We start from the raw sequence: 20,732 nt of genomic DNA, 5'->3' as shown, positions 1-20,732 counted from the left end.
AGTGTACTGGACTATTACTGCTCTCCTGTTTTTCTCTGTGACTCCACAAAACCTGTTATTGTCAAAGATCCGTGTTGTTGTTGTGTCTTGTTTTTTGTCTGTCTCGCTCCGTACTGGACATCAACGTGTTTGTCTGGTTCGTTGTCTGTCTCGCTCCATACTGTCTCGCTCCTTACTGGACATCAAAGTGTTTGTCTGGTTCGTTGTCTGTCTCGCTTCTTACTGGACATCAAAGTGTTTGTCTGGTTCGTTGTCTGTCTCGCTCCTTACTGGACATCAAAGTGTGCGTCATTAAACATGCGTTGTCTTTCCAGGTGGCGAGCGCAACTGTGGAGTTCATGAGCTCATCTGCGTCAGGAAAGGTAGGAGGGCTCAAATGTGGAGGAGTTGAACCTTGACCCCAGACAGCACCTCCTGCGCCTCACCAATCACCCATCAAAACCATTCTCACTGGGACTGTACTGCCATGTTGTCAGGACAGCCCAGTCTATTTCAACTGTGATTTCGTTTCCCAACGTGTGTCTGCCTTCACTTTGTTCCTTTTGCTTTTTTGTGTCTTTGTCCTTCACCAAGATCTGCAACGTTTAGTCTTTTTTATCTCTCACTGTTTGGTGTCTAATTCAGGCCTTGGAACTGTAGCCATGTTTGAGGAGGAGTGGACTGAAACCAGGCCAGGTTCAGACTGGCTTATGTTGCGTGGCTGGCTTGTTTCTGTTCAGGACTGGTAGGACGGAAGCTAGTCAGGCCACTGAAATAGCTGTGAATTGAAATGACATGAAATAATGTCTGATAAATTAAGATAGGTCTTGTCGCCTGGACACATCAGTTCCAATGCTTCCAATGCTAATCCAACACAATAAGAGCGGCATAGCCAGTTAGCTCATGGGCTCACAACAACTAGCAGCAGCTTCCATAACATTAATGGTAGCGGTCAGTGGCTAAAGCAGTTACACTGATGATAACATAAAGTCTTCCCCACCGGGTCTTGAACCCTGTTCTCCCGGGTAGGAGTCCAATGCTCTGACCACTACTCTACTTGTGCAGTGGAGATCTACGCATAGGTTTTGGTGTCCTTCTTCCAGTCCCTAGTGTGGGTTGGGGTTAGAATAAGGGTTGGGGTTAGAATAAGGGTAGGGGTTGGGACAGGATCTGACCTATAAGGCAAGGGGTAAAGGTTGGAGTGAAAGGATGAACATGTGGAGGTTTGGGGTATAGTCCCATAAAATCATCCCCACCGGGTCTTGAACCCCAATCTCCCGGGTGGGAGTCCAATGCTCTCACCACTACTCTACTTGTGCAGTGGAGACCAGCAGGTTGATTTTTGTGTCCTACTTTATTTTGGTGTGCTGGGACTACTGCCTCTTGTGGTGCCAACAGAGAAATGCGGGTCAACATTGACCGGAGGGAGGGAGGGAGGGAGTGATAACTGGACAAACACTATCCTAGGTGCGCTGGCTTACAACCACGCACAAAAACTGCAAATGGTTTTAGACGAGAGGTTACAGAAAACCTCCAGAAATAATTCTCACATGAGATAGCCAGTGTGATACCATGTTGCGTGGATGTCAGCCTTGCCAGCTGGCGTAACGGCGCTGAATGAAGGAGCACTGCCCAATGATGGCGTCATCTTAGAAAACCATATACACAGTTCTTTTTGAATGACTCCAGGAATAAGAAGAGTATCCGCTTCAGTGTGTGAATACCGATGGGAGTTTGCCCACCCTGGGGAACAGGTTGTCCATGAAAACACAACACACACATTGATCTGTGTGTTCGATGCTGTGAGGAAGATTTGGACTATTATGCAATCCGTAGTTGCCCTCGGTGACCCAATGACGTGATTGTAAATGAATACTCTCTGTTGTACAGGGGTTTTATTCCTCATTCCACAATTTAATTGCAGTTCTTTTCTGTCAAAACAATGTATTTATTACACTAGGAATTGTTTGGTATGGCTCATATGAGTAGCCTACCCAGTTCTCATTTTTAAGACCTCATAAGTCGATACTGTGCCAAATGTTGGCCCTGAATTGATAAAGCCTGTACAGTACAGTACTTTTAAAAGGGAAATGTATTCGATCCATATGAGGCCCTGCACTGTGCTTTCCACATGCCTAGAATAGTAAGAGCAGGAACTGCGATGTCCCTGAGGCGAACGCATGCGAGCTGCATACCTCAGCTGGCCACGTGAGCTACAACATACCCATCACTTTACTGCACGTTACTGCACATGAAACAGCTGGTGTCCGTGCTAGTGCTAACCCTAACCATAACCCTCTCATGTTCAATTGGACAGGATTGAGCACAGTGAAAAATATTAGGGGCCATGTCCGAATGTCCATACTACTGATGAATCTCGTTGTCTTTTATTATTGTCCTTGATTAGCTCTGCGTTGTGTTTTTTGTTTCCAATAAAAGACAGCCCCAATCTCACACAATACCACACAGTCCAGTGTCTCCTTTTCAGGTGTATTCCAAATGAATCTCTCCAACACGGGATTTGAGCCTCAGCAAAAGCGATTTATTACAGGAGGTTTGACATACAAAAGACGATGGCATGCCTAATGTACAGTTGACCTCTCTGTATGCTGTCTGAACCCAAATCAAAGCATTGGTCTCGTTGCAATGTTCTTATGTGGTTTGAGTGTCCCCCCCCTTCCTCGTCTCTTCTCCGATAAGACTGTCTCTGGTCTCTTCTGTGGCCTTGTTTTGTCACGTTAACCTACACCGCCTCGGCGCCCAGGCCTTTATCTCTAACCACAACAATGGTGTTTGGCCCAGAGTGTACCAGCCATGGAATGTCTTTATCTCATAAGTCTATGGAAGAGGGACACTTCTTACCGAAAACTCAAGCCGACAGCCATACTCAGAGGTCAATCATCATAATTAGGAAATAGCTAACAGGATCATATTAAAAGGCATTTCTCTGAAAATCAACAATATTCAACACTACACACTACATAGTATATACTGCATACTAACATACTGCATACTGTTTACTATGTACTATTCCATGAAAACATATTTAGTATAATTGTAGTATACTATCTGACATCATCCAGTGAAAGTGACCGGCTTGCATGCGGTTCATGTTTACAACAATACTGATCTGGCCAGGTGGTTTGTGTTTATATGTGTGGGATTGTGGGGCCTAGAGACCAGAGCAGGGTCCAGAGCAGGACCTAGAGCAGGGCCTAGAGCAGGGTCTAGAGCAGGGTCTAGAGCAGGGCCTAGAGCAGGGTCCAGAGCATGGCCTAAAGCAGGGCCTAGAGCAGGGACCAGAGCAGGGCCTAAAGCAGGGCCTAGAGCAGGGCCTAGAGCAGTCACCAGAGCAGGGCCTAGAGCAGGGCCTAAAGGAGGGCCTAAAGCAGGGCCTAGAGCAGGGCCTAGAGCAGGGTCTAGAGCAGGGCCTAGAGCAGGGACCAGAGCAGGGCCTAGAGCAGGGACCAGAGCAGGGCCTAGAGCAGGGTCCAGAGCAGGGCCTAGAGCAGGGCCTAGAGTAGGGACCAGCGCAGGGCCTAGAGCAGGGCCTAGAGCAGGGACCAGAGCAGGGCCTAGAGCAGTCACCAGAGCAGGGCCTAGAGCAGGGAACAGAGCAGGGCCTAGAGCAGGGACCAGAGCAGGGACCAGAGCAGGGACCAGAGCAGGGCCTAGAGCAGTCACCAGAGCAGGGCCTAGAGCAGGGCCTAGAGCAGTCACCAGAGCAGGGCCTAGAGCAGGGTCCAGAGCAGGGTCAGGTCTAGAGCAGTCACCAGAGCAGGGACCAGAGCAGGGCCTAGAGCAGTCACCAGAGCAGGGCCTAGAGCAGGGTCCAGAGCAGGGTCGGGTCTAGAGCAGGGTCCAGAGCAGGGTCGGGTCTAGACCCTTTTACTTACTTACTTGGTACTTGATCTTTTTATTTTACACTTTTATTATGTTTGTTTTGTACAGTGTCCTTGAGTTTGAGAAAGGTGCTTTTTAAATCCAATATATTATTATTATTATTACCTGCTTTTGGGTGTGTGTAGTAATAAGTGTGTGTGTGTGTGTATTAGGGCAATAACAGAAAAGTCGACTTGTCGACGTCAGTAGCACAAGTCGACTCCCCCGGGGAGGAGTTGACGAGTCATGTTTTTTTCCCCTCTCTCTCTCTCTCTCTCTCTCTCTCTGTTTCTGTACCTGAGATAGCCTCAACGCCAGACTCATGAGAGTTCTTGCGCTGATACACTACATTAGCTACGCTAACTACGTTGCTGCATGCTGCAGATCTCTCTATTATGGAGTATGTGGAGCGCGGCGATTCAACTGACAGGGAGAGACTATGCTGGCCAGCCATATCGGAGCTAACAAGACAACGAGCAGCTTAAATTACCTTCTGATGATGACAGTGGCGACGTTCCTCACGAGTGTTTGCTTAGTTAGCTACATTCGCAATACCACGTTTTTTTTCATTTTTTCTTCAGTCCATGTTCCAGATTTGAAGAGTTTCAAGGTTTTACTCATTGCAAAAGTTAGGCTTACTCAGTTAGCCAGCTTTGTGGAATACCCCCCAGGCCATTATGTTATGGTGTTTTGTTGTTGTTGTTGCTGTATCTATGTAGGCTAGGCTATTCCTCCGCTGTGTAAGTGTGATGACGTCATCACACGACTTGTCGACTCGACTTCGACTTTGACTGAAAAAATCTGAAGTCGTTAATGCCCTAGTGTGTATCTGCGCATGCATTTTGCCTCTCTGATAAGGAGATGGAGAATGCATGTATGTGTGTGTGTATGTGAGAGAGAAAGAGAGTTATACTGTACAGTGTGTGTTTGTGTGTGAGAGAGAAAGAAAGAGTTATACAGTGTGTGTGTGTGTGTGTGTGTGTGTGTGTGTGTGTGTGTGTGTGTGTGTGAGAGAGAGAGAAAGAAAGAGTTATAGTGTGTGTTTGTGTGTGTGTGTGTGTGTGTTTGTGAGAGAGAGAGAGAGAGAGAGAGAGAGCGAGAAAGAAAGAGTTATACAGTGTGTGTGTGTGTGTGTGTGTGTGTGTGTGTGTGTGTGTGTTTGTGTGTTCAAGTATGTGAATGATCCTGAGTAGGAGCGTGTGTGTGTGAGACTGAGTGTTTGGACTGCCTGTATGTGGGTGTTGTGGGTGTTTTTGTGGTTTGGAGTTGGTTAGTGCTTCTTGACATTCTGTATGCCACTCTGGTTTATCATCACCACTTTTTCAACTGCTAGGGCTCATTGGACCTCATTCCTGAACATTCTCTTAAGTGTCTTCTTAAATGTCTTCTTACGAACTTCGTAAGACCAACCCTAAGAAAGATCCCCGCCGGATTCATGAACGCGTGGAAATGTGTTCTTAAACCGCCAAAGTGTTCTCAGCTGTGCTCCCCTTCTGAAGTTGAATTTGCGTTCTCTGCGCGATATTAAGACACTGAAATAGGAGGTATTTATCCCATAAATGTTTCCCGATTATGAAACCGTTGTATAAAAGCAATAACTCACTCGAGGGTTGTTGTGTGCCACAGTTATATCCTATATTGTGTTATTGTCTGATACTTTTGTCACTCTTGAACTGCGTCTCGTGCCTCTGACCACAGCACAACACGGGATATACAGGTCATATACCATATATACAAGCCATAGAACACAACCCGGGGTATACAGGTCATATACCATATATATACAGGCCATATAGCACAACCCGGGATATACAGGCCATATACCATATATATACAGGCCATAGAACACAACCCGGGATATACAGGCCATATACCATATATATACAGGCCATAGAACACAACCCGGGATATACAGGTCATATACCATATATATACAGGCCATAGAACACAACCCGGGGTATACAGGTCATATACCATATATATACAGGCCATAGAACACAACCCGGGGTATACAGGTCATATACCATATATACTGTATATACAGGCCATATAGCATAACCCTCACGTGAGTTACTGCTTCAACATGCTGGACTAGACTGAGTACTGTTTGTTTTCTTAAGTTTCACCCTCATTATTTGTGTAATAAAACAGAAGTGTCCCCATATTAATTACTTTAAATGCTTCCTAACAGACACAAGTTTTTCTCCAAAATTTGAAGTGCACCTGATAATGTTCTTCCTGGTTCTGTATAAAGTTTTGAGTAAAATTATCCTTTACAACTCTGTTCATTCATCTCAACGATTGAATAGTGGCATTCATCACTACAAGTTCCTGAGTGATCATGCATGCTCTCTCCTGTTCTGTGTTTCAGGGCTGTTACTCTCTTGCAGTCTGGATATATATAGGACTACAGCTAATGGGTTTGCAGAGGAAAATATCTTCTAAAAGATACATGTAGTTATTTATTTATACAGACAGGCAGTTAGGCAGACAGACACGCACACTGACAGACAGACAGAAGACACTCAAAAAGGCTGCATACTGTAGATCTAAAAATCTAGTTAAATATTCTGGTCATATGACCAGACAGTACTGTGCAGACCAGAAATATTAACCTTTTTTTCTGTAGCCCATTTTAGTATCTTGTGTCTGAAAGCACTCAAGAGTTTGACGTTAACTTGCATCTGATTGTGTCCCTCATGACTTTGTGGCCACCCTTTTGTCCACTACCTCCCCTTGTCATCTTTGTTCTGGCCCTGCTCATCGTTAGTCTCGTTCGGGGAGCAGCTGTTTGCTTTGGATGCATCTCCCTGTCCTAGATTACGTCCTAACGAGCGTTTATATTGTCTATTGACCTGATTCATTCATCCGCTAGGCCTCAAGTGTGACTTGTCTGCATATGACTCAGTATTTTTGCTTCGGACTCGAATGTGAGGCCCAGATTAATGGCTTGCTCTATTAATTTGTTTTGTTTTTAACCTATCTAGGGGCATATGTTACTTTACACTGTTTACACTGTTTTGCTGGTAAATCATACTTGCCTTCCTCCATTTTACCCACTAAACTGACTGCCTTATATTAATGTGGTCTTGTTCGGTGTTCTTTTGCCGAGCATCTCCCCTCCTACACAGCCCAGTTTAATGAACACCAGATGTTGTTATGGGACACTATTCAATATCTCAAGATATAATTCAAGAGTGGCAAAAGTATCAGACTAGAACAAAATATACATGTAGTATGTAACTGTGGCACACAACAATTTGAGAATGTCTCACAAACATCCCCTCCCTCAGGGACACACAGTATGAGCTGAGCTGAGCTGAGCTGGGTCTGTCTGGGTCAGTAGGAGCTGAGCTGGGTCTGTCTGTCTGTCTGGGTCAGTATGAGCTGAGCTGGGTCTGTCTGTCTGTCTGGGTTAGTATGAGCTGAGCTGGGTCTGTCTGTCTGGGTCAGTATGAGCTGAGCTGGGTCTGTCTGTCTGGGTCAGTATGAGCTGAGCTGGGTCTGTCTGTCTGTCTGGGTCAGTATGAGCTGAGCTGGGTCTGTCTGTCTGTCTGGGTTAGTATGAGCTGAGCTGGGTCTGTCTGTCTGGGTCAGTATGAGCTGAGCTGGGTCTGTCTGTCTGTCTGGGTCAGTATGAGCTGAGCTGGGTCTGTCTGTCTGTCAGTCTGGGTCAGTATGAGCTGAGCTGGGTCTGTCTGTCTGTCTGGGTCAGTATGAGCTGAGCTGGGTCTGTCTGGGTCAGTATGAGCTGAGCTGGGTCTGTCTGTCTGTCTGGGTCAGTATGAGCTGAGCTGGGTCTGTCTGTCTGTCTGGGTTAGTATGAGCTGAGCTGGGTCTGTCTGTCTGGGTTAGTATGAGCTGAGCTGGGTCTGTCTGTCTGTCTGGGTCAGTATGAGCTGAGCTGGGTCTGTCTGTCTGTCAGTCTGGGTCAGTATGAGCTGAGCTGGGTCTGTCTGTCTGTCTGGGTCAGTATGAGCTGAGCTGGGTCTGTCTGTCTGTCTGGGACACCACGATGCCTCGTAGAATCATGACTATAAATGTGAAACGTAATTGGAAATGATACAAATATCCTCAAATTTATGATTAGGATTATTATTTCAAGCCTAGGATGTCTGTAGAATTGCCGCGAACGTAGTCACCTCGGATTTCTCATAAATTCAGCCCTTGCGAACGGGCACACTCCAATCTGGCCTACCTACGACTGCATTTCCGCGTTCTTAAATCCTGTTCTTAGATAAGAACAAATCCCAGATAAGAAACCATTCAGGAATGCCAGAATTGTCCCGGGAACTTCGTAAGTGGAGTTAAGAAGAAATTTCTTCTTAACTTCTTCTTAACTGCGTTCAGGAATGAGGACCAATGATCTGACCCTAGTTCTCTGAGAGGGTCATCTTCAAGCTCGTCAGTCAGTACGACTCACATATTGATATCAATTAATAAATAGCGAGAAAAGGTCTGTAATTTAGGTTCCAATCACTAGTAAAAAAAACTTGAACAAGGGACTTAATCAATTACAAAATGTAATACCTTATTATCCACTTTAGTTGAGCCCAGATGTATCTAACCTGTTGAGGTATGCTTTGAATAGTAAATATGGTTTTGTGATGTTGTGTCTCAGAAAGCTATTTCTCATAGTGATAAACATTACTTTGCCATGCCTTACCTGAAATATTCATGCTCACTGGTGTTGATTAAATGAAGCACCAAGTGTTGTAGCGGTCCTTGTTTCTATACAGTGAGACCGAGGTGTGTTCTCAGGGGACGAGGAGAGTGTGTTGGGGAAAGTCTGGAGCAGGAGGCCGTGACACCTGTGATGTAGGTGACTCTCTGTGCCACCTGGCTCTGTGCCAGGCGACAGGTATCAATTAGCCCTCAGCTCCTCGCTGCGCATTACTGCCAAGACAGACCAACATGGCGGTCAGCGCAAGAGCCTGTCCTATCAGCAGGGAAGGGCCGGCCCATCTCTCTTGGTGGTGTGGATATTAAGACTTGCCTTTTATTTATGAACAAACCTAAATAACCTCTTTATTAAAAAAAAGAAAACTATTAAGTTCAGATCCTTAGTTACCACTGATTTGCATAGAGGCATTTACTGTGAACAGCAGAACAGGTGACCATTGCCAATGGGCCAGCAGTATTCTCAGTTCATTGTCTTGAGCAGTAGAGTCGTGTTCATAAGACACAGTTCAGCTCTTAAACCTGACCTGTCCTCGTGAGGGACGGCAGTCAAGATCGGTCAAGGTCTCAGCTAGTAGCCTCATTAAACCTACTACTGAATCACTAATCACTACTATACAGGATCTACACAAAACCTACTTGATTGCTATTGAGATGTGTAGCAAACTAGTAGAGATTTATGTAGTAGTTTCATTTGTAATTAGTACATAATAGCTTCTAAATCACTACATAATTATAACTTAATTACTTCTGTCACACTATTTAGTTTTTGGGAATGACTACATGAAAACGATTAATTCCTTCACATGTATTATTGAGTTACTACACAATGCTCACATGATTACTAGTGTATGCCTTCACAATCCACACTGAACTACTGCGTCCTTCTGCATGTGCGTCATGTTGTAAAATAATGAATTATCAACTTGGATAAACTGTGAGCAGACAGCAGTATGGTGTCCATATTGGGACGACTCTGACCTTGGAGTAAATGGCATCATTCCTCGACATGGCATCAATTCTTGTGTCTCAACTGACAACCTTTAGTCCCAGGAATGATGCCATTTCCTCTAAGGTCTGAGGATGTCCTAATATGGACACTGTACAGCAGGCGTGGACATGTCACTCACCCACCTTGCCATGGTTACAACTGTTGTAAGCAAATGCATGCTTTGTAGCAATCCACTTAAAGAAGCTTTGAGTGTCAGCTGGTATTCTGGCTTACTTTAGTGTGTGGTGGACCTGCATGTACGGTATCTCCACTGCTTTCCCCAGATAGGAAGACCACCGTAGCTCACTGCTTTCCTACTACAGTATCTTTAGCCATTTCTTCCATAGGCTACACATTTTCACTCATTGGACTGTGCGGCAATGAGTTTTTTAATGAGAACAAAATCATATCTTTCGAAAGCTGAGTCTTGAGTCCACCCCTGAAAAAAGCCTTGCCACCCTACTGTAGTTGCCATCTCTGAGTTCAAATGTATGTGTGGGAGATGACCTCTGCCCCCAGCTGGAAGCCCTGCCACGCTTCTGCCACCCCAACCTGCTAGACCCGCCCCTGAACCTGCTAGACCCGCCCCTGAACCTGCTAGACCTGCCCCTGAACCTGCTAGACCCGCCCCTGAACCTGCTAGATCTGCCCCCAAACCTGCTAGACCCGCCCCTGAACCTGCTAGACCCGCCCCCGAACCTGCTAGACTCGACCCTAAACCTGCAAGACCCACCCCTGAACCTGCTAGACCCGCCCCTGAACCTGCTAGACCCACCCCTGAACCTGCTAGACCCGCCCCTGAACCTGCTAGATCCGCCCCCAAACCTGCTAGACCCGCCCCCGAACCTGCTAGACCCGCCCCTGAACCTGCTAGACCCGCCCCCGAACCTGCTAGACCCGCCCCTGAATCTGCTAGACCCGCCCCTGAACCTGCTAGACCCGCCCCTGAACCTGCTAGACCCGCCCCTGAACCTGCTAGACCCGCCCCCGAACCTGCTAGACCCGCACATGAACCTGCTAGACCCGCCCCTGAATCTGCTAGACCTGCCCCTGAACCTGCTAGACCCGCCCGTGAACCTGCTAGACCCGCCCCTGAACCTGCTAGACCCGCCCCTGAGTCATGGTCCTCTCCAGGACAGACATGTCATCAGCGCTTTGTGATACTTCATCCAGTTGGACTGTGATCAGGGTCTCTCACCTGCAGTGGGTGAATTATTTCATTTGGATTCAATTTTGATTAATTGATGAAGCCGAGGGAATCTGGGAGTGTTTGCTGTGCTCCACCATGCTCCTCCTGCCTCTCTCCCCCTCTCTCCCCCTGCTCCCCCTCTCTCCCTCCCCCTCTCTCCCCCTGCTCCCCCTCTCTCCCCCTCTTTCCCTCCCCCTCTCTCTCTCCCTCTCCCCCTGCTCCACCTCTCTCCCCTCTCTCTCTCTCCCTCTATTTCTCTCTCTCTCCCCCTGCTCCCCCTCTCTCCCCCTCTCTCTCTCTCTCTCTCTCCCCCTGCTCCCCCCCTCTCTCTCTCCCCCCTCTCTCTCTCTCTGTCCCCTCTCTCCCCCTGCTCCCCCTCTCTCCCCCTCTCTCTCTCACTCCCCTCTCCCCCTGCTCCCCCTTTCTCCCCCCCTCTGTCTCTCTCTCCCCTCTCTCCCCCTGCTCCCCCTCTCTCCCCTCCCCCCCCCCCTCTCTCTCTCTCCCCCCTCCCCCTCTCTCTGTCTCCCCTCTCTCCCCCTCTCTCTCTCTCTCTCTCTCCCCCTGCTCATGCATTTTGGGCGATTCCACCCTTAGTTTGATGCTATGTAGTCCACTGTGTTTCTGTATGATCACGTGAACTCACTCTGTCTAATGGGATGGGACTCAGCATCCATACAGCTTGTGCTCATCACCAGATTGGGAATATCTAATTTAGGGAGCAAATAAAAGGAACAAGAATTTTAAAAGGGAACAAAGATTTACAAACAAACACATTTTAGTCTGTGCAATTGTTCCTTCTGTCATTTTCATCGATCAATCAGTCCAGTTTGAGCAGATCAGATCTCATTGCTGGTTTGTTCTTGCGCCAGGCCTGTGCTCTGATACCCTGTCTTCTGGTAATCAAACAGTCCTCGGGGGATAGAATGTCCTAATGTCACCAGGTCAATCCCTGCTAGCGCTGCTGGGGAAAATAATCCTTGGTGGGTTGAAGCCAGGACACTTTGCTCCTGTTGGCTCTGTGCTGCTGTTTTACTTCTTATCTTAGTTGTTTACAGTATGCAGTATTGAGTGTGTTTATTTATTTTCTTCTGAAATCACAAATTTAGCAATCATTGATTTTATTTACTGCTACATGTAGATGGCAGAGAGACCACCCTGGTAGTGGCCTGACTGTCTCAGACTGAGAGAGACCACCCTGGTAGTGGCCTGACTGTCTCAGAGTGAGAGAGACCACCCTGGTAGTGGCCTGACTGTCTCAGACTGAGAGAGATGTCTGTGGCAACAAGACACCTACACAGGCTGCTGCCATGGCAACCATAGCTGAATCTCAAGGGCAGTCTTTTCTCTCTCTCTCTCTCTCTCCCTCCCTCCCTCTCTCCCCCTCACTCTCTCTCTCTCCCTTTCTCTCACTCTCTCTCTCTCTCTCTCTCTCTCTCCCCATAACTCTCTCTCTCTCTCTCTCTCCTGTCTTGTTATCATTGTGAGTATCTCCCTGTCTTCCCTGTCTTCTTCCCTCTCTCTCTCTCGGTTCCCCTGGTTCTCCTCAAACAGACACACAGCACGTATCGGTCCAGGAGTGGGAGTAGCTGTCCCTTCTGTGAGGAGGAGGAGACACTGGAACACCTGTGGCTGAGATGTTCCAGGTTGGAGAGGCTGTTTCAGCTGGTGAGGTGGTGGTTGGTGGGGCTAGGGGAGAAATTTGAGGAGTGCAGGTTTGTTCTGGGGCCAAGCTATAGTGGGGCAAGACGCAAGAGGGTCAGCCTGGTCAGTTTCCTGGTTGCAGAGGTGCAGATGGGTATCTGGCTGACGAGGAGGAATGAGATAAAAGGGGCAGGGTCTGTGGACCCAGAACTGATGGTCAGGGGGCTGGTTGCAGCTCGATTGAGGGTGGAGTTCATACTATTCGTGTTATATAGTATGTGTTGTGGAAGATGTGCATTTGTTTTTTGTTGTTGTTTTCATATGTCCATGGGTAATCAGTGGGTGAGTGACTGAGTGAATGCATGCTTGTGTAGTATGATGAGGGATGTGAGGAGTGAAAAGAAAATGAAGTCAAAAGCTTTGACTTTAGTGACAAGACAAGAGTTCTGGCTAGAGGATGAGCTTAGACTTGAACTATTCTTTAAAAAGGGTTTTTGATATTGCTCAATTTATCCTTAAAACATGAGAGAATTGTGTGTCTGAAGAGTGCTGATGATGCACTTAATTAGGGCCCGAGCACTGGCGGTGCAAGGCCCTATTGAAATTTTCCTTCTCCTACCTTCTTCTTCTCCCCAAACAAATGCCTTTTTGGCGGCCTAAACATCAATGAAAACGCATGAAACTTGCAGTTTCACAGTTTTTACTGCGAATGACGTATCTGCTAAGTTTCAAGCGTTTTCATGGATTTTCAGGCCGCCAAAAACGCATTTGTGGTTTCACCAGTAGATGGCGCTATAAGTTTGACTCAATACCGATGCATAGATGTGTTCAGAATGCGACCTTCAGGAAGTGTCAGCAATTAGGTGCAAATCGGATAATGTATGTAGGAGTTATGAGGACTTCCTGTTTTATGGTGAAATGTCAGAATTTGGCGGGGCGCCACGGCAAGGGTGTTCGGTGAAAACTTTTTTTTTTTGATAACTTTTGATCATAAAGGTCTTAAGATAAAGCTGACCAACTATGAAGTTGATCGGATGAAATCTGTAGGAGGAGTTCGTTAAAGTATGAGGCATGGAAATGGTAAAAACAAGGAAAAAATGGCACATTAAGAGCAAAATTGTGTTCGCCTACATCAAGCTGAAAGGTGAGGCTCGCCTTTAAAATTTTCCAGGGGGCGCCCTTGAGCCGTTTTGCCACGCTGACGTATCTGCAAAGTTTCAGGCGTTTTCATTGATGTTTAGGCCGCCAAAAAGGCATTTGTTTGGGGAGAAAAAGGTAGAAGGTAGGAGAAGGTAGGAGGAGAATGATAATCCTTACAATTTCAATAGGGCCTCGCACCGTCAGTGCTCGGGCCCTAATTATCTCAGTTTTGTTCATAAAGCAGGTTTTCCCTATGGATAAAAACCCATTATTGAAATTCTAAAGTTCCAACAGTGATCTATAACATGCAGCTGGAGGACCCATAGATATCTATGGAAGGGAGGAATTCCTCCCTTGGGCGTGTTCCTTATGGGGGTCTATCAATGTAATGCCATTTTTTCATGCTAATTTGTGATTGGCCAAAACGCTGAAATATTACCGCAAGGTAGGACAGTACTCTGAACAGGATTTAATGATTGACATTTTGTTAGTCCAATCACATTCCAGATTCCAGATTTACCACAGTGAAGGCCGATTGAGTCGGCGATGTCTGTGTTTCCCTTCCCTGTGCCATTGGAGACTTTTTGTGTGTTCGTAGCTCCATAATATAATACATCTGAAAGTATTATGGGACATATTATACATCAAACGTTTTGTCTATTTGTCTTGATTCTAGCCATCTAAATATCTAAGCTGACATAAATACTTTTTGAGCTAGAGCCGTCTGAACACGACAGTTCCACTGGCTGGCTATAGCTGGTAACGTTAGCTACGAGGTGCACATCAGGCTATGGCATAGGCAGGCGCGCAGATTGGCTGGAGCCGCAAACTGTCGGCAACTCGTCCAAAACATTTCTAGAGACTGGGTCGCAACGCCGGATCGAAGAAATGCACTGAACCTTGGCTCGAGCTTGCGTGAGAATTGATCACTTTGCGGTGCTTATTCCTCATCCAGTGATGGATGGGTGGATGGAAAACTGAATGTTCATATTGTTCTGATAATTGTAGGCTATAGCAACATAAGAGTGCCATCTTTGACAGCAACCTAAATGAGCTAATCCCATAGCTGTACCATTGCTAGCTAGCCATGAGCGAACTGTTGGGTATTGCATTTGCTGTGCAACGTATTCCATTGTCCAGTTGTCAAATCTATTTGCCAACAAACTGTTTGAGAGCCAGCACACCTGTGTCCCCTAATCAAAAACATTTTTCATTTTCAATCACCTAACCTCTCCAGCACCTCACCAATATCAATTATTTTCTCTCTTTAGAGAAGAGTACAATCCATTACAACAACCATTGCTTACAATGTTTTATTGTTGTTTTGTAATATTTTATCATGAATATGATAAATAAATGCTGCATGTAGTTAAAGAAAGTGTTATTCAGTTTTTCATATGCTAAAATTGACTGTAAATTTTAAAGCTGATATTTCAAATAATAACTGACTGAGGGAAAGTGCCCCCCGGCGCCCATGGGCGGTTCGCCTCTCTTCCTCCTGTCCTCCTCAGTTTTTTGAGTCACCAGCCGCCACTGAAGTACATGTATACACACACTACACGTATGCGCACAACAGCACCCCCCCCCCCCCCCCCCCCCCCCGTCAACAAATCGCGCAGCAGCTTGAAAACGAAACTGAAGGTGTTCCATCTCACCGCGTCGGCTCGGCTAGTGGGCCGACTGGGGCTACATTTCCCGGTAGGAAATATTCACCCAGTCCAGTCCTGAGCGCGACCTGGCGAGTCGGTAGAGCATCTGCGCGCTGGTTGTGGTGGGCCGGTCTGGGCCAAGATGCCAGGGCTGAATTTTTGTCCCAGTCCGTCCCTGAACACACGTATACACACACTTTAGCTGTAGCAGGTACGATCAAGGTAATGTGCACAGTTGCGCCGACATGCTTTACGAGTCACCAGCCGCCACTGATCCACACACACAAAAAAGTATCTTGGAGCCATACCCCAAGTCCAACAGGAAGTCTGCCATTTTGCTCGTTTTTGACATTTCCATCCCTCGTACTTTAACGAACTCCTCCTACAGATTTAATCCGATCGACTTCAGACTCGGTCTGCTTCATCTGAAAACCTTTCTGATTAAAAGTTATTGTGTTGCCGCGGCGAATTTTGACGATTCGCCATAAAACAGGAAGTCCTCATAACTCCTCAATACATTATCCAATTTGTCCGATATTTCTCACGCTTCATGAAGGTTCTGTCCTGAACACATCTATGTGTCAGTATTGCGTCATACTTATAGTGCCACCTATTGGTGAAACAGGAAGTCTGTTTCCCGAACGAGTTAAGAAGCACTTAACTCCAAAGTACTTTTTAAAGGAGTAGTAAAGGGAAAATGCATGTTTAGCCCCGTTTTAAGGTTACTTATGATCATATACAATGGTTCAGATCAAAACGTTGACAAAACTAGCACTTTTGAGAAAGTCTGATAATTGCTCTACCACCGTTTTGGTCATACAATGGATGTGGGTGGGCACCTTGAAAAATCTTTCATAAACATGTTAAACTCTCGATTTCAAAGACATGAAGCTCCATGAAGGTCGCATTCTAAACACATCTATGCGTCGGTACTGAGTCACACTTACAGCGACAACTACTGGTGAAACAGGAAGTACTCATAACTCCTACATACGTTATCCGATTTACTTCAAATTGCTCATGCTTTATGAAGGTCACATCTTGAACACATCTGTAAGTCAGTATTGCGTCATACCAACAGCGTCACCTACTGGTGAAACAGGAAGTCTTCATAACTCCTACATAGGTTATCCTATTTACACCAAATTGCTCACGCTTGATGAAGGTCACGTCCTGAACACATCTGTAGGTCAGTATTGACTCATACTTATAGCGCCGCCTACAGGTCAAGCAGGAAGTCATAACTCCTACATACATTGTCCGATTTACAATGACCATCTATATCACTCTCATGTCTGTGGTGAATACAGGCTCAGGTGAAGCAACCAGTGACACCAGGAAGTGCAAAACAGGCTCTGAACATGACAGCAGCTGGACAGAAATATCCCACGGAAACACAGAACGTGTTCAAAAATACCACTTATGATGTTAATCCAGAAAAGCCTCCTAAAGGGATTAGAGAGATTGGTCTTGTCTTCTGTTCCTCCTGTGAGAATGTTACTGTTCTTCACTCCAGGGTTTGCCCTCGCTACTGTACCCCACTGCTAATTCTGTTACGCTCAGTGACCCGGAAACCATAGATCCTCCCTTGTTTTGGATCAGCGCTGTGGTGGGACATGTCTTTCTGTCATCTTATGTCCTTTGTTGCACTGGTTAAAGTAAATGAAATGAGCTTCCTTTAACTCAGGATGATCAGACAGAGCTGAGCCTCCTTTAACTCAGGATGATCAGACAGAGCTGAGCCTCCTTTAACTCAGGATGATCAGACAGAGCTGAGCCTCCTTTAACTCAGGATGATCAGACAGAGCTGAGCCTCCTTTAACTCAGGATGATCAGACAGAGCTGAGCCACCTTTAACTCGGGATGATCAGACAGAGCTGAGCCACCTTTAACTCAGGATGATCAGACAGAGCTGAGCCTCCTTTAACTCAGGATGATCAGACAGAGCTGAGCCTCCTTTAACTCAGGATGATCAGACAGAGCTGAGCCACCTTTAACTCGGGATGATCAGACAGAGCTGAGCCTCCTTTAACTCAGGATGATCAGACAGAGCTGAGCCCCCTTTAACTCGGGATGATCAGACAGAGCTGAGCCACCTTTAACTCAGGATGATCAGACAGAGCTGAGCCTCCTTTAACTCAGGATGATCAGACAGAGCTGAGCCTCCTTTAACTCAGGATGATCAGACAGAGCTGAGCTTCCCCCTGACTGGACCATGTCCTCCTCCTCTCTCAGTCTCTCCAGAAGCGCTGGGGTTTCTGACGGCCATCGGACTCTTCATCATCCTCATGATCTTCCTCTTCCTGTACCTCAACAACAAGCTGTCGCTGGACAACACCGGCAGCCTGCACGGCCTGGACGAGCTCAGGAAAAACAAAGAGTTGCAAGGTAAGCTTTGACAGTGTGTGTGTGTGTGTTTGGTGACTGTGGAAATCAGTACTAGTACTAGTTTGAAATAATGATGTTTTTATACTGTATATTTCTAGCACTCAGTGTACCAACATTGAAAGAAGGATTGTGTTGTTAAGCCACCAGCAAACATCATACCGACTTGTCAAACCAAGTAGGTAGTACTGTAGGTCTCAGGAGGTAGAGCAGGTTGTCCAATGATCAATGATCATAGGGTCAGCAGTTCGAATCAAGGCTCCTCCTGAGCCTGTCCACATGTGGAAGTGTCCTTGGGCAGACCATGCAATTTTCTGATTGTGTAATTTGTAATGTGTATCTATAACTTATCTGTAATTGAGCCCAACGGAGCCAGCAGCAACATTTCACTATGACAGCACACTATACGTTTACATGTGACCAATAAAGACTCAATTTACAAATACTGAATTTACAAATTACAAATTTACAAGGTACAAATTTACTAATTACACAATAAGTACCATTTCTATCCAGTATAAAGTGTAAAGCATTCAGCATGACCATCCACGTAAGTAAACGAGACTACGGTACATCTAACATTACGCTTCACAGAGTGTATGAGGCTCAAATCAAGATGATATAACTGCAAAGACAGGGTTTTAACCACTTATGTGTCCTTTTCTATGTCCTAATATGTGTGTGTGTCCAGTCAGGGGTTCAGGCGCTGGGAGGTCCAGTCGGGGGTTCAGGTGGCTGGGAGGTCCAGTCAGGGGTTCAGGTGGTTGGGAGGTCCAGTCAGGGGTTCAGGCGCTGGGAGGTCCAGTCAGGAGTTCAGGCGGTTGGGAGGTCCAGTCAGGGGTTCAGGCGCTGGGAGGTCCAGTCTGGGGTTCTGGTGGCTGGGAGGTGCAGTCAGGGGTTCAGGTGGTTGGGAGGACCAGTCAGGGGTTCAGTTGGTTGGGAGGTCCAGTCAGGGGTTCAGGGAGACCCATGCGGCCGGGACTTGTGGTGTGTCTTTCAGCAGACGTGGACACTGGCCAGCTCCTCTTTCACTAGCCAGATTGATGGGCTGGTTGAGACGCCAGCGAGGAAACAATGCTATCAATACGAACCGCAATCAGGAGAGTCGGATGACTGAGGGTTATGCAACACCTCCTCTGGGCTGGGAGGAGTGTGCTCAGAGTGTAATAGTGCTTTCTGTGTGTGTGTGTGTGTGTGTGTGTGTGTGTGTGTGTGTGTCACTCTCTCTCTCTCTCTCTCTCTCCCTCTGTATATCACACACACACTCACAAACATATAAACGTAACCTTGGACTTACCACCTTCATTGCCCTGTTGAGGAACCTGACCTTCAAATGTGCAGACTTGACCGCTCTCTGAATGACATCATTGAACTGATGACAGATCCTGGCCGTAACTCTGTCAGGTACTTGTCTACCATCCGGGAACACTGGCATGAGTGCCTCTTTTAGCCTTTGTGCCTGTTATGTGCTTCTAATTGTGTATATATATATATATATATATATATATATATATATATATATATATATATATATATATAATTTTATTTTTTTACATATATTTATATGTAATGTACTGTCTTTACTATGTGGGCTACGAGCCTGTAATAAAGTTTATATATATACTCTCACTCTACAGTACACACACACACACACCGTGCACATAGTGGATATACACACCCATACGTTCAGTGTTGGAATATAATTCAGGTACGGAGAAGCACTATAGCAGCCCGTCATCTGTCCAACAAGACAGGAAATGACCTGCTGCTCTGCTTCTCTCCTTCCAGTCATTGGCCATTACAGTGTGACTGAACCACAGAATGGACAGCGGGGTTGAACAAGGCAAACAATATACTAGTCCACTGCTTAGGGCACAATCAATACCGTTACCCACACTGCATTTTACTGACTGTTGGCCCTGCATAGACAGGAGGTTTAAAATGGGATTTGTTCAATTGGATTGGAGGTTCAAAACAGCTTATGGAAAATAACCCAGCACATGCACACACAGATGCAAAGCCTGCACACACACACACAAACACACACACACACACACTTCTCCCCGAACCAACTTATTTTTCCCACATCAGTGTTCTTATTCTTTCCCAGCCTTCGGCCCACATCAATACTATTGAGCTGAGGATCCTCTCTGCCCTGGATTCCTCCCGAACAAGAGACACGCTGAGAGAAAAACACCTTCCCAAAGCTGATGCCTGTGAAAGGCCTTAGTGGAAAGTGGTTCTCTACTGCATCTGGAAAGGTTTGTCATAAAGTATTCAAGTACTTTCCGGCAGGGGAAGGACAAACTACAGCATGGCCTTTTTCAAAAATTTCCAAATCTCCCCTTATCGTTCTTTGATTCTGTCGCCGTTGCGATGGATGACCTGGCCATCGCCCTGGGTGACGTCACATACTCTGTGAGTGGCGAGCTGGCAGAAAGGGTCAACAGCGTCAAGCGCAAACTGCAGGCGCAGGAGGCCGAGAGGCTTCGCAAGATCGAAATCGCCGAACGCGAGGCCGTCGCTCGTGAGATGGCGGCCAGAGAGACTCCCACCCACGAGCGTCCCGAAGCCCCCGCCCAGGATGGAGTGCTCTCTCTGGGCGAGGCCCAGCTCAGGCCCCTGGGATCCCCCAGCCAGTCACGGGACTCGGGGGCCTACGCCACAGACTACAGCACAGCCTCGGCACTCTCAGTGGAGACCTTTTCCACCGGCAGTGACCTTTGTCAGCCTCCCGAGGAGGCGCCGAGCGGACTGGGCGGGACCGTTTCCCTGTCAGCTGCCCAGGGGGACTCGGGGGTTGGCAAGGCTGGGGGTCCCAGAGAGAGAGGGGAGGGACTGGGCTCCCCAGGGAGAGACCAGCCTGGTAAACACTCAGAGAAAGACAAAGAGGAAAACCAGAGGACCAAGAAGCTCAGTGGTAAAGGTGAGACCGGAGTGTGTCCAGCTTCTGTGTGGTTTCCTGCTCCTATCCTCTCTTCTGCAAGGTGGCTCTTCGCCTTCCGCCATTTTGGCTCAACTTGGATGTTACGGTTTCTTTCTGAAGCAGAATGTGTAGCAAGAAACTCCGAGTGTTTGTTTCCTGCTCTTCTCTGCATGGCCTCTCTCCTCCGACATTTAGGCTCAACTCCTGTCAACCAGAAACTCCACTGCTCTTATGATGGTTTCTAATCTTGAGTCCTTGAGTCCGTCTCTC

General features: G+C 46.8%; 1 protein-coding gene across 1 annotated transcript in view; it reads left to right on the top strand.

Annotated features, from left to right (window-relative positions):
* Nucleotides 1-319: 319 nt before the first annotated feature.
* syt14a (synaptotagmin XIVa) overlaps nucleotides 320-20,732 on the top strand; it is a gene marked incomplete at its 3' end in the record, with an annotated part of 34,984 nt that continues 14,571 nt past the window's right edge. The window contains exons 1-2 of the mRNA XM_084450643.1: nucleotides 320-362; nucleotides 17,387-17,539. Of these exons, the coding sequence (XP_084306769.1) occupies nucleotides 17,440-17,539 (100 nt within the window). The 5' untranslated portion in view covers nucleotides 320-362; nucleotides 17,387-17,439. The remainder of the gene's footprint in view (nucleotides 363-17,386; nucleotides 17,540-20,732) is intronic.

The sequence above is a fragment of the Borostomias antarcticus genome (assembly GCF_949987555.1).
Source record: "Borostomias antarcticus genome assembly, chromosome: 16".
In the NCBI taxonomy this organism is placed as follows: Eukaryota; Metazoa; Chordata; class Actinopteri; order Stomiiformes; family Stomiidae; genus Borostomias; species Borostomias antarcticus.
This window is presented reverse-complemented; position numbering and strand designations above follow the sequence as displayed.